This window comes from Puma concolor, chromosome D4 (assembly GCF_028749965.1).
Source record: "Puma concolor isolate L17-30 chromosome D4, mPumCon1.1.hap2, whole genome shotgun sequence".
Lineage (NCBI taxonomy): Eukaryota > Metazoa > Chordata > Mammalia > Carnivora > Felidae > Puma > Puma concolor.
In genome coordinates this window covers 84,901,555-84,914,285 of record NC_141679.1, presented here as the reverse complement: position 1 = coordinate 84,914,285, position 12,731 = coordinate 84,901,555, and the positions used below count along the sequence as shown (strand labels likewise).

At 40.6% G+C, this 12,731-nt stretch overlaps 2 protein-coding genes across 6 annotated transcripts; one reads left to right on the top strand and one right to left on the bottom strand.

Annotated features, from left to right (window-relative positions):
• Positions 1–1,009: 1,009 nt before the first annotated feature.
• HPRT1 (hypoxanthine phosphoribosyltransferase 1) lies at positions 1,010–8,027 on the bottom strand. 3 transcript variants are annotated; one of them, XM_086684016.1, is made up of 4 exons: positions 7,930–7,995; positions 7,488–7,678; positions 6,116–6,141; positions 1,010–2,397 (listed from the first exon to the last, which is right to left on the bottom strand). In XM_086684016.1, exon 4 carries the CDS (start codon positions 2,302–2,304, stop codon positions 1,648–1,650), a length of 657 nt encoding a protein of 218 aa, XP_086540142.1. In that variant the 5' UTR covers positions 2,305–2,397; positions 6,116–6,141; positions 7,488–7,678; positions 7,930–7,995; the 3' UTR covers positions 1,010–1,647. The 3 variants fall into 3 exon arrangements, with proteins under 3 accessions (XP_086540142.1, XP_086540143.1, XP_025781967.1); XM_086684017.1 differs by lacking the exon at positions 7,488–7,678 and having other exon boundaries at positions 7,930–8,027; XM_025926182.2 differs by lacking the exons at positions 6,116–6,141; positions 7,930–7,995 and having other exon boundaries at positions 7,488–7,923.
• Positions 8,028–8,170: 143 nt separating this feature from the next.
• HSPA5 (heat shock protein family A (Hsp70) member 5) lies at positions 8,171–12,630 on the top strand. 3 transcript variants are annotated; one of them, XM_086684010.1, is made up of 9 exons: positions 8,171–8,293; positions 8,375–8,598; positions 8,701–8,932; positions 9,354–9,491; positions 9,811–9,923; positions 10,024–10,414; positions 10,541–10,778; positions 11,100–11,267; positions 11,722–12,630. In XM_086684010.1, the coding sequence occupies exons 2-9, from the start codon at positions 8,477–8,479 to the stop codon at positions 12,282–12,284; spliced, it is 1,965 nt and encodes a 654-aa protein (XP_086540136.1). In that variant the 5' UTR covers positions 8,171–8,293; positions 8,375–8,476; the 3' UTR covers positions 12,285–12,630. The 3 variants fall into 3 exon arrangements, with proteins under 3 accessions (XP_086540136.1, XP_086540137.1, XP_086540138.1); XM_086684011.1 differs by having other exon boundaries at positions 8,182–8,293; positions 8,404–8,598; XM_086684012.1 differs by lacking the exon at positions 8,171–8,293 and having other exon boundaries at positions 8,305–8,598.
• The last annotated feature ends 101 nt before the right edge of the window (positions 12,631–12,731 follow it).

Genomic DNA, 12,731 nt, shown 5'->3' with positions numbered 1-12,731 from the left:
TTGAATGTTGACTCTTGATTTCAGCTCAGGTCATGATCCCAGGGTCCTGGGATCGAGCCCTTGTTGGGCTCTGCGCTAAGTGTGGAGCCTGCCTAATATATTCTCTCCCACCCCCCTCTCTTCTTCTCCCCCCACTGTCCCTCTCCCCTGCTCTCTAATTAAAATTTTAAAAATTAAAAAAAATAAATCCCGAGCTTTATTCCATATCAATACATAAAAAGCCACCTCATTGTTTTGAACCTTTGCACAATATTTCCATAGAATCACTTACCATAGCTGATTAGCATCCCCTATTGATGGACATTTAGATTGACTGTATATTCTGAATAACGAAAAATTCACATGAATTAACTACATATTTTTTAACATAGTTAAAAAAAATTTTAAGGGAAAAAATTTCTAAAGCTCTGGAAATCTGTAAACAAACAAAAATCCAGAAAGACATGCATGGAAGCTGTTCTATACACAGGTGGCAGAAAGTATTCCTTTATAAAATGCTTTTTGCTCTTTGGAACATCCCAGTTGAAAGTAAAGGACAAGACTTTAGTCACGGTCTTACTTCGTGTTTTGGGCCCTTGATTGTCCTACAGTGGCCCCCACTGGCAGGCTCAGAAATAGTAGCAGTACTCAGAGGTGGATTTGCTATGAAGCATGATTTAGGGCCACTCACTTGCCTGGGGATCCTTCTAAGGCCCAAGCAACTCACAGTCAATATGGTTTTGTGACATCTGCCAAAGAAATTTTAATTATTGGCTAAATTGAGGACAACAGATAAAAGCCTAGAACTTAATAAGGAGGAAAATGACTCCTATTGAACCATCATAAATCATGTAACTCACACTTCAGCAAAGTGAAATTAGTATCAGGATGTCCACACTGATGGGAGCCATCATGTTAATGCAACATAAAATTTTGGTGTGTTATCTGTATTTGATTTAACCTATGACTAATTATAATGTATGAAATATCTTTAACATAATTATATCTTACACATCTTTTACTGACAACCTTTTTGTTCTCTTAAATTACTTTTATTTATTTACATTTTAAGGTTTTGGGGGGATTTATTGATGTTTTTAAAAGAAACCGTTGACAAAGATTCACCAGAAATAATGTGAACAAGAAGGAAAATACAGTAAATACTACTGAAACAGTAAAATAATTCAAGCCTACACGGTTTGTCTGACAAAACAGTACTTCTTAAATCCTGTCATTGAAACAAAAATGGACTGCTTTTCTAAACAAACAGTGGTATAATTAACACTATTCAATACTATTTTTTCCTGAATATATAAAAATTAGAATACCAATTAAAAACGAATATATCTCCTCTTTAAATATTTCCTACAGATACAATTTCAATATTTTCATTCAACAGTGGTGTGGTTTAAGAGATTTTTCACTCACAAGTCAAATAACAATGCACCCAAAGGGAATCAATAATCTATATAGACTCCCAGTGCGAATAAAGACTTTAGGAAACAGCAAATGATATTTCTAACAAAAATACCAAACAGATAAAATTCTTAGAAGATATATGCAATAAGGTCTACTAAGCAGCTGGCCACAGATGTAGAACATTTCATCATTTTACTAGTGATTTCAAGGGGACTCTAGATGTCTCCAAACTCAATTGGAACACTCGTCTTAGGCTTTGTATTTTGCTTTTCCAGTTTCACTAATGACACAAACATGATTCAAATCCCTGAAATATTCATTATAGTCAAGGGCATAACCTACAACAAACTTGTCTGGAATTTCAAATCCAACAAAGTCTGGTCTGTATCCAACACTTCGAGGAGTCCTTTTCACCAGCAAGCTTGCAACCCTGACCATCTTTGGATTATACTGCTTGACCAAGGAAAGCAAGGTTTGCATTGTTTTGCCAGTGTCAATTATATCTTCAACAATCAAGACATTCTTTCCAGTTAAAGTTGAGAGATCATCTCCACCAATTACTTTTATATCCCCTGTTGACTGGTCATTACAGTAGCTTTTCAGTCTAATGAAATCTACAGTCATAGGAATGGATCTGTCACTATTTCTGTTCAGTGCTTTAATGTAATCCAGCAGGTCAGCAAAGAATTTATAGCCCCCCTTGAGCACACAGAGGGCTACGATGTGATGGTTTCCCATCTCCTTCATCACATCTCGTGCAAGCCGTTCCGTCCTGTCCATAATTAATCCATGAGGAATAAACACCTTTTCCAAATCCTGAGCATAATGATTAGGTATACAAAATAAATCTAGGTCATAACCTGATTCATCATCACTAATCACAATGCTGGGGCTCCGCGTTGCCATAATGGAGCTGGCTGGTGCGTGGACTGAGGGCAGTTCTCTTCTGTATTACTTTTAGTTTTTAAGTTCTTAAAGTTTTTCAAGCTTGGTAAGTTCCTGATAGATAAACAGGGATTTTTTTTTAATAACAAGAAAATGTAGATTTAAAAAGTAACATACTTATGATTTACTCTTTGAAAAACATAGATATCAACAATTTTAATTTTTTTAACGTTTATTTTTGAGAGAGAGAAAGAGCATTAGCAGGGGAAGGGCAGAGAGAGAGGGAGACACAGAATCTGAAGCAGGCTCCAGGCTCTGGGCTGTCAACACAGAGCCCGTTGCAGGGCTCGAACTCACAAACCAGGAGATCATGACTTGAGCCAAAATCAGATTGGATTTGGCCACCCAGGCGCCCCAACAATTTTAATAGCTACATAATATTTCATCATACTGAAGTATCAATCTATGATTTTGAAATAAAAATTGTTTATTCCTGATAAATTTTAAATGCTAAACTCATGCAATTTTTAAAAAAATTCTAGAATACAGAAATTGAGATGTAAAACTTTGTAAAGCTTATTTAAAAATAATGGTATAGTAGGGGTGCCTAGGTGGCTCAGTCGGTTAAGCATCCAACTCTGGATTTCAGCTCAAGTCATGATCTCAGGGTTTGTGCGATCAAACCCCAAGTTGGGCTCCACACTGACAGCTGAGCCTACTTGGGATTCTCCCTCTCACTCACTCCTTGCCCCTCCCCTGCTTGCATGTATGCTCTCTCTAAATAAACTTAAAAAAATAAAGATATAGTATTATCATATTGTTGAATAACCTACTTTTCTTACTTAATATATAATAGGTTTGTTATGCCAACTTGACAAGCAAATTCTAAAATTTTTATGGAAATACAAGTGCCAATAATAGCGAAAAACACTCCTGAAGAAGAACAATGTGGAAGGACCTGTTCTACTGGATATCAAACTATAGTAATTAAGACAGAAGCTAATATGATAAATGGTAAAATTCTAAAGACTATAACAATAAAGAAAAGTTAACTTTTTTATGGAAGAGGGAATTAGGATCAGCTGAGGTGAAAAAGTGAGGACTTCCGGGTGCTGACAACATTCTTTTTCTTGACTTGAGTACCTAGGGATTCACTTTATGATTATTCATTAAACTGTACAATTGCATTTATGAACTTTTCTGTATTCACACAGTAATTTATTTAAAAAAAAAGGTTTAAAATATGTAAAACATCCAGCACATAGTAGATACTCAATTAAAGGTAGCTACTATTGACATTTAAAAAAAGAGAGAGGCAGTGGATTTGTGACAATCTCCAAGAAATACAGCTAACTGCATGGAAGCAGAACCACATGTGTAGCATGCTCCATCACTAGTTTTAAAACAGGGATATACATCCTGTATATGAATATGAATAAAACCGCACTAGAAGACTACACAAGAAAGTGGTGACAGTGGTTACTTTTACCAGTGTAGAGGGACAAGGCTGGGGATGGGGTGGTAGGCAGACTTATTTTCATTGTATATTACATGTTGTACCCTTCTAATTTTATACTATGTACTTACATTTCTGATTTTATTTTTATTTAAGTATTTAAGTACTCTCTACACACGATGTGGGGCTCGAACTCACAAGCGCGAGATTGAGAGTCTCATGTTCCTCTGATGGAGCCAGCCAGGCACCCCTATATTTCCTAATTTTTAAATGTAGAAATTTAGAATACATATCGAATATTACCACTCAGATTCTACAGAGGTAGCTCTTTATACTTGGTATCTTATTTTACTTCAAAAGACAATTTAAAACAGAAGAAGTAAAGCATTTTCTGTATAAAACCAAAAGGCTTTACAAGTAATCAAATACTTTTATCGTAACAACAGCCTTGTTGTTGAGGCAAAATTATATACATTTTACAGATTAGTACATTTTACAGATTAGTAAACAGAGCCTCAGAGAGATTAAATTACTTGCCCTAAATCATAGCTAGTTAAGTGACAGAACTGGAACTCTAGTTTTTATGCTTTCAAACTCCATGGGCTTTTCTATCATACTATCTGACACTGCATGCCCTCCTAAATGCCTTCCACTAAAACAAACAAAAAAAAAAGTGAAGAGTAGAAGATGCACTGCTTGTAACTTTTCATTTTGTGTGGGGAAGGTTCCCTATTAATTATAAAATTCTTAAAAAAAAAAAGTCAATACAAAGAAGGAGACTTAATTGCATAGCACACTGCACTTTCAAAAGCACAAAAAAATGCTACATGATTTATACCTAGTATTGTTCCTGGCTCAGGTGTTAGGGAGATACTTTTGTTTTACTCCTGAGTTGTTTAATGAAGGTTGAGAAATTATTCCCACTCCCTTTATAAAAAAGGCATCTGGGTGGCCAATGTAAGAAAGTAATTGGATATAGCACTTTTAAAAGCATTTCCAAAAATCTGTCAAATTCAACATAAACCACCAAATATTATTTCCCATTGAAAGAAACCTTGAAAATTGACACTCAGGAGGTGGTTTTCTTGAAGGGCTTCTAAAATTTCTTCTCACAGGGGTACCTGGCTGGCTCAGTCAGAAGAGCATGTGACTCTTGATCTCAGAGTCATGAGTTCAGGCCCCACATTGGTGAAGACTAAATAAATAAGCTTAAAAAATATTTAAAAAAAAACATAAACCCATCTTCTCATAGTATATTCATATGATTAATAGCCTCCCTATTATTCTACAACTTTCCAAACACTTTCACATACAGTAGCTCATCTAATCCTAACAAGCCAATAAGACAGGACAGAAATCCCTGACATTCAATAGATGAAGAAACTGAGACTCTGGTAGGCTAGTTTTTTCCAAGGTTAAGTGCTTTAACTCTTAGCTGAATATTCTCACCAAAAACGGATGTGGAAAATTCTCAATTACCAGGGTCTAAACATTCAATTTGTCAGTTATATAAGCCTTTTCCTCTTCCTTCCTGTTCTGTGCCTTTAATTCCCTTTCAGACAGGAACATTTAGGAACTAAATGACAATGACATCCAATCCTAATCAATCCTAGCTCTGCTTAGATTTCTGAGATCAGATGGGAAATAGAAATCTATTTTCTTATCCATAGGAGCACAAGTGAAGCGAGCTGGTTTAAACTACTGGATAAAGGGCGCCTGGGTGGCACAGTCGGTTGAGCGTCCGACTTCAGCCAGGTCACGATCTCGCAGTCCGTGAGTTCGAGCCCCGCGTCGGGCTCTGGGCTGATGGCTCAGAGCCTGGAGCCTGTTTCCGATTCTGTGTCTCCCTCTCTCTCTGCCCCTCCCCCGTTCATGCTCTGTCTCTCTCTGTCCCAAAAATAAATAAACGTTAAAAAAAAAATAAAATAAAATAAACTACTGGATAAAAACCTACATTTGTCTATCACTCATTACCAAAATATTTGCAAACTATGTAACTCCCCTATATCCTAAGCAAGATACAAATCTTGGGGTGCCCGGGTGGCTTGGTCAGTTAAGCACCCAACTCTTGATTTCAGCCCAGGTCATGATCTCACAGTTTGTAGGATCGAGCCCCAAGTGGGGCTCTGTGCTGACAGCATGGAGCCTGTTTGGGATTCTCTCTCTGCCTCTCTGTCCTGCCCCTGCTCATGCACACATTCACTCTCTCTCTCTCTCAAAATAAATAAACCAACAGTAAGAAAAAGATACAAATCTTATAAACCCAAAGCTCAGGATGACAATCTAGACTACAGAAATTAAAAATCAAATTGCCAAAGCTCAAATCCCGGATCCCTATCTTCTCAGCTGTGTGAACTCCTGGGCAAGTTTCTTTACCTCTTGGGTCTTCAGATTCCTTAGCTCTAAAATAAGGATAAAAAAAAATGCTTTCATAAAAAGTAAAAGAGATAATGCACATAAAGTGTTTAACACAGTGTCTGGTACTTAAATATATATAATTTGGCACCGATACTATTATTGGCATTAACATTCAGGAAACTAGATTTACCTATGTGCTTTTCTATTCAATCCATAAATGATCAGTTTGGATATACTACACTACAACCACCAATATACTCGTTCCCTTTGGAAGTTAGTTAGCTATCACTTCTCTAAATCTTAAAAAAGACAGAGTTGCAGAAGATTACTCCATCAATCAAGGACAAGGCTGAAATTAGGAGCTTTGTTTTAAATGGATGTTATACATACAAAATTTGCTTGAAATGGTATGAAGCTGTAATGTGGCTGAATAGTGACTTCTATCCTGATAATGAACTGATGCAACCTACAGAGGGTCAGTGTCACAGCAGTATTACAAGCCCTGTTGTAAGATGGGTGATGCAATTTCTATAGTCAATTCTGAGTCACCAGCATAACCTTTCAGAAGCACTGAAGGAGAAAGGAAAATTCTTGAGTACTGACTCCTAGGCATCCTAGGAAACTGTATGTAAGAGGTCTCAATGCTATGTGAACATGGTATTGTGCATACCCATGAATCTCAAAAATACATCTAGTGGGAAATATACTGGAGCCATCAGTTCCTGACTGTGACAATCTCCCATGCATTTTCTGTAAGCACCTCAAAATATCTTGTATTAGGCCTTTGGGTCTGTCGATAGCAGGTCCTCCAAAAAGATTTGTTGAATGAATTAAGTACTTAAAAAAATTGTTAGGAGCATTGGCTACAGCGCCAAGCTGACTTGGATATCAATTCTATCTCCATCACTCACCAGCTATACAACTTTAAGCTAATAATTTAATATTTCAGTCTCAATTTTCTCATTTGGAAAATGGGAAATGCCAAGTATTAAACTGAAAGACACAGGAAACAAAACAATGCTTGGCACATAGTGAGCCTAAAGTAAACAGTAGCCTCTATTATTTTTTGCTACAGGATGGCTATACAAGAGTAAAGCAATATCAAGACATCTCTATCAGATGGATTTAAGCACAATCTGACCTCCTCTAGGAAGAGTGAAGTTAGAAAGGCATCAAGAATAAAGGCTCAGGAAGGCCTTGCAAACGATAACCCAAGCCACAAAGGGAAAAGATGGGCAGAGTAGGGGAAAGCAAGGGGTGCCAAGCTAGAAAAATGATACATCGCAGGGTGTGAGCGATGGCATTAGTAAGCTCTTCAGGACAGGGTTGCCACACTGGGGTGGGGACTCAGGACGAGGAGGCAGTTACTTTGGCCAGGCCTGTGACTTACCGTGGGGCAGGGCAATGTGGAGAAAACCTGGTATAGACAAAACTAGTTGGCTAGGGAGAGCAGGGCCGACAAAACTGGCTAAGAGCCACGATCCGCAGCTGGGCGGTGCTCCGGCCAGGCCTCCGCTCGAGGGCTGCGGGCCGGAGAGCAACAAAAGGCCCTGAGGCTCGGACACTCCAGAACCGTAGTAGCTATAAAGGACAGAAAAGTTTTTTTCTGAGGTAATCACAGCATCTACGCTGAGACCTGCCTGCCTGGGACGGGATGGAGGCTGGAAGAAGGAACAGACGCTTCCCGCTTCGAAATGAGGGACGAAGGATGGACAAGAGGGCAGCGGAAAAGGAGAAGCAAGGACTCAAACCCCACCGCCTCGGAGGAATCACGCACTCCAGACTGGACAGGCCCCCGGGGCCCAGCCTGAAGGCGGGACTTCTGCAATTACCGGCGGAAACGGCCTCCGGGTGAGAGGTCGCATGACGGACAGGCAGCTGCTGAACCAATGGGGCCTATGCTTGGGGAGGATGTTGCCTTCCGTTGGTGACTGTTGGGCGCGACCAGCAGCCAATGAGCCAGCCGGGGGGGCGTAGCGGTGACGTTAGCTGCGGAGGAGGCCGCTTCGAATCGGCTGCGGCCAGCTTGGTGGCCTGGACCAATCAGCGGCCTCCAACGAGCAGGGCCTTCGCCAATCGGTGGCCTCCACGACGGGGCTGGGGGGAGGGTATATAAGCGGCGTCGGCGACGGCGCGGTCGACGCTGGCCGAGACATCACAGATTCAACGGCTTGGGAGGTTTCGTGAATCTGAGAGGTAAGCGCCGCGGCCTGCCTTTCCGGACCTGCCCTTCGCGTTTCCAGCTGCCCCTGCTCACCCCGGGCCCTGTACCCTCAGATCAGTAACCTCGGTGCGCCCCCGTGCAGCGGCCTGTCGTTGGATTGCCTCTGAGGTCCTGCCTGCCTGCTGACCGACTGATTGGCCTACGGCGCCGGCAAGATGAAGCTGTCCCTGGTGGCTGCGGTGCTGCTGTTGCTCGGCGCGGCGCGGGCCGAGGAGGAGGACAAGAAGGAAGACGTGGGCACGGTGGTCGGCATCGACCTGGGGACCACCTACTCCTGGTAAGTGGGGTTTGTGGAAAGGGGGGAATGGGGCGTGGTCTCCTGGGCTGCTGTGAGGATCGCAGTGCTGATTCTTTCCGTTCTTGGTGATTTTTCCGCCAGCGTCGGGGTGTTCAAGAACGGCCGCGTGGAGATCATCGCCAACGATCAGGGCAATCGCATCACGCCGTCTTATGTGGCCTTCACTCCTGAAGGGGAGCGTCTGATCGGCGATGCAGCCAAGAACCAGCTCACCTCCAACCCTGAGAACACAGTCTTCGACGCCAAGAGGCTCATCGGCCGCACATGGAACGACCCATCTGTGCAGCAGGACATCAAGTTCTTGCCTTTCAAGGTCCGACGGGGTTTTTGTCACCCGGATAGAAAGTGGGTGGTGGTGGGAGTATTTAGGATTAATAAGCTACTGAAAAATTGTTGAGATAACAAAAAGGATGCGAACATGGTGTATATGTAATAATTTTTATTGAGTAATCTTAGTATGTTACAAAACTTAGTAAAGTAAGCTTGGCGTACAAAGAAATGTCACACGTAACTATTTGTCTGCATCGTTTAGTATTGATAGCCTGATTGAAACTGAATATGCTTGCCTTCGTAAGGCACTCCTCATGCTCCTTAAGTGTTGCTGGTCACTGTTTAGCTCCAAGCAACCAAAGTAAACCAAATAATGGGGGAGGAAGTGGGCCTCAGACCATCCTCTTCATTTAGAGTTTTGAATGTTCTTCTGTCTGAAAATAATAATTCATTCTTTAAAATAGGTGGTTGAAAAGAAAACTAAACCATATATTCAAGTTGATATTGGAGGTGGGCAGACAAAGACATTTGCTCCTGAAGAAATTTCTGCCATGGTTCTCACTAAAATGAAGGAAACTGCTGAGGCTTATTTGGGAAAGAAGGTAAATATTTCTAGAACAGTGTTAAGTAATTTTGTTTTTACTATTGATTGTGTTGCGTAGATGCCTTCATTGGTTTAATAATTAGAATCTGAATATCTGTGTATTTCAGTTTTAGTTGTTTGTATGTCTTACTGTAGGCCAAACAAAATAGGCACTTTTCACGTGTTATCACTTAATGCTTGCAAGTCCATGGTATGAGATGATGTATGTTGTATCTAACAAACTGTGTTAGAAACTAAAGCGAAGGTTTGAGTGCAACATATATAAGAGTTAAACAATGTGATAAAATACACTTAATTATCTTTTGTTATTCTCTTAGGTTACCCATGCAGTTGTTACTGTACCAGCCTATTTCAATGATGCCCAACGCCAGGCAACCAAAGATGCTGGAACTATTGCTGGATTGAATGTTATGAGAATCATCAATGAGCCGTAAGTGTTAAACTCAGAAGTATGGTGTATTTGCCAAATAGGGATAATGTAAACTTAACTAAACTTTTTTTTTTTTTCTTCTTTTTCATTCTCTTAATAGTACAGCAGCTGCTATTGCTTATGGCTTGGATAAAAGGGAAGGGGAAAAGAACATCCTGGTGTTTGACCTCGGTGGTGGAACTTTTGATGTGTCGCTCCTCACCATTGATAATGGTGTCTTCGAAGTTGTGGCTACTAATGGAGACACTCATCTGGGTGGAGAAGACTTTGACCAACGTGTCATGGAACACTTCATCAAGCTCTACAAAAAGAAGACAGGCAAAGATGTCAGGAAAGACAACAGAGCTGTGCAGAAACTCCGACGTGAGGTAGAAAAGGCCAAACGGGCCCTGTCTTCTCAACATCAAGCAAGAATTGAAATTGAGTCTTTCTATGAAGGAGAAGACTTCTCTGAGACTCTGACCCGGGCCAAATTTGAAGAGCTAAACATGGTATGTTCCTTGTTTTTTGCTTTGCTAACGAGATTTAGTTAGACTCTGTTGGGGACACTGCATTTAGCTATTTAGACAGTATCTAGGTATAATAGGCATCATCACAGTAATTGTTTCCTATTCTAGGACCTGTTCCGTTCTACCATGAAGCCTGTCCAGAAGGTGCTGGAGGATTCTGACTTAAAGAAGTCTGATATTGATGAAATTGTTCTTGTTGGTGGCTCTACTCGAATCCCGAAGATTCAACAACTGGTTAAAGAATTTTTCAATGGCAAGGAGCCATCCCGTGGCATAAACCCAGATGAGGCCGTAGCATATGGTGCTGCTGTCCAGGCTGGGGTACTCTCTGGTGATCAAGATACAGGTAAGTCAGTGTCACAGCATCTTGCACAGTATTTCAATAGCTTGATAGAAAGAGTATAATTACTTATTGCTTTAGAAAGCAAGAGAGTATGTATAACAAGGTCATACAGCTGGTAAAGGGTAAAGTGAGGACAAGACCTGGCTCAGTTTCAAGATCCTTAGCAATTACATTTAATTTACTGCTTCCGAAATGATTTTGCATACAACCTCTCATTAAGTGGCAAGATGGAGAAGATAAAGTTACATAGTTCATGGGGAGACTGCTTGGTAGTGCCTCTGTGACTCAAATTAGAACTTAACCTTGGTTAATTTACCTTTGCAGGTGATCTGGTACTGCTTGATGTATGTCCCCTCACACTTGGTATTGAAACTGTGGGAGGTGTCATGACCAAACTGATTCCAAGGAACACCGTGGTGCCTACCAAGAAGTCTCAGATCTTTTCTACGGCTTCCGATAATCAACCCACTGTTACAATCAAGGTCTATGAAGGTAATGCTCTATCTTTGTTAATGACATGGTATGTTTGTGGAAAGTGACCTCTTAATATATTGTATTGAAAACAGAAGGGAAAGAAAGAATCTGCTGGTTTCAGACAAGGGGTCCCTAATTTAACTGGTGCTGAGTTTGGTAGAGTCAGTCCTAAAATAATACTTATCATCTAGCTGTCTAGCATTCTTTGCCATTAGAAGTAACTTCTGAGCTGGCTCCTCGAATACCATAAGAATAGAGTTCATAATGCTGTAGATGAAATTCAATTAAAAGTTAGTAGTAATGTAACAGTTGGGCCCACTTGAAATTCCTTGTAGAGCAATACTGACTGACCCCCTTCTAGCTTGATAAACATGCCCTTGCCACCGTAGGCTCTAACAGTGTAAGGATCCAGATAAGACTAATGTTGTTAGTTGTTCCTAACAAGTTTTTTGTGTGTGTGTATACCTTCTAGGTGAACGACCCCTGACCAAAGACAATCACCTTCTGGGAACTTTTGATCTGACTGGAATTCCTCCTGCTCCCCGTGGGGTCCCACAGATTGAAGTCACCTTTGAAATCGATGTGAATGGCATTCTTAGAGTGACAGCTGAAGACAAAGGTACAGGCAACAAAAATAAGATCACAATTACCAATGACCAAAATCGCCTGACACCTGAAGAAATTGAAAGGATGGTTAATGATGCTGAGAAGTTTGCCGAGGAAGACAAAAAGCTCAAGGAGCGCATTGATACTAGAAATGAATTGGAAAGCTATGCCTACTCTTTAAAGAATCAAATTGGAGATAAAGAAAAGCTGGGAGGTAAACTCTCCTCCGAAGACAAGGAAACCATGGAAAAAGCCGTAGAGGAAAAGATTGAATGGCTAGAAAGTCACCAAGACGCTGACATTGAAGATTTCAAAGCTAAAAAGAAGGAACTAGAAGAAATTGTTCAGCCAATTATCAGCAAACTCTATGGAAGTGCAGGCCCTCCCCCAACTGGTGATGAGGAACCAGCAGATAAAGATGAGTTGTAGACATTGCTCTGCTAGTGCTGTAATATTGTAAATACTGGACTCAGGAACTTTCGTTAGGAGAAAATTGAGAGAACTTAAGTCTCGAATGTAATTGGAATCTTCACCTTGGAGTGGAGTTGAAAATGCTATAGCCCAAGTGGCTGTTTACTGCTTTTCATTAGCAGTTGCTCACATGTCTTGGGGGTGGGGGGGGGAGGAAGAATTGGCTATCTTAAAAAGTGGGTAAAAAAGCTGAGTTAACGGCGTGTGTTCATCTTGGAAATGTTCTATTTAACAATTGGGTCATGCGCATCTGGTGTAGGAACTTTTTCTACCATAAGTGACACCAATAAATGTTTGTTATTTACACTGGTCTAATTTTTGTGATAAGCTTCTAATTAAGTCAGTTGCTTCAAGGTCACATTCTTACTTGGTGGGGTTTTGAGGTAAAGAAACCTTTTTATTTAG

What these genes read in the sequence shown, in the direction of transcription:
- HPRT1 (XM_086684017.1), bottom strand. Translation starts at nt 2,304, where the DNA reads ATGGCAACGCGGAGCCCCAGCATTGTGATTAGTGATGATGAATCAGGT.
- HSPA5 (XM_086684010.1), top strand. Translation starts at nt 8,477, where the DNA reads ATGAAGCTGTCCCTGGTGGCTGCGGTGCTGCTGTTGCTCGGCGCGGCG. An exon ending in ATGAGAATCATCAATGAGCC is followed by an intron (nt 9,924 to 10,023) that starts GTAAGTGTTAAA and finishes TTCTCTTAATAG; the next exon opens with TACAGCAGCTGCTATTGCTT. An exon ending in CTCTGGTGATCAAGATACAG is followed by an intron (nt 10,779 to 11,099) that starts GTAAGTCAGTGT and finishes TTACCTTTGCAG; the next exon opens with GTGATCTGGTACTGCTTGAT.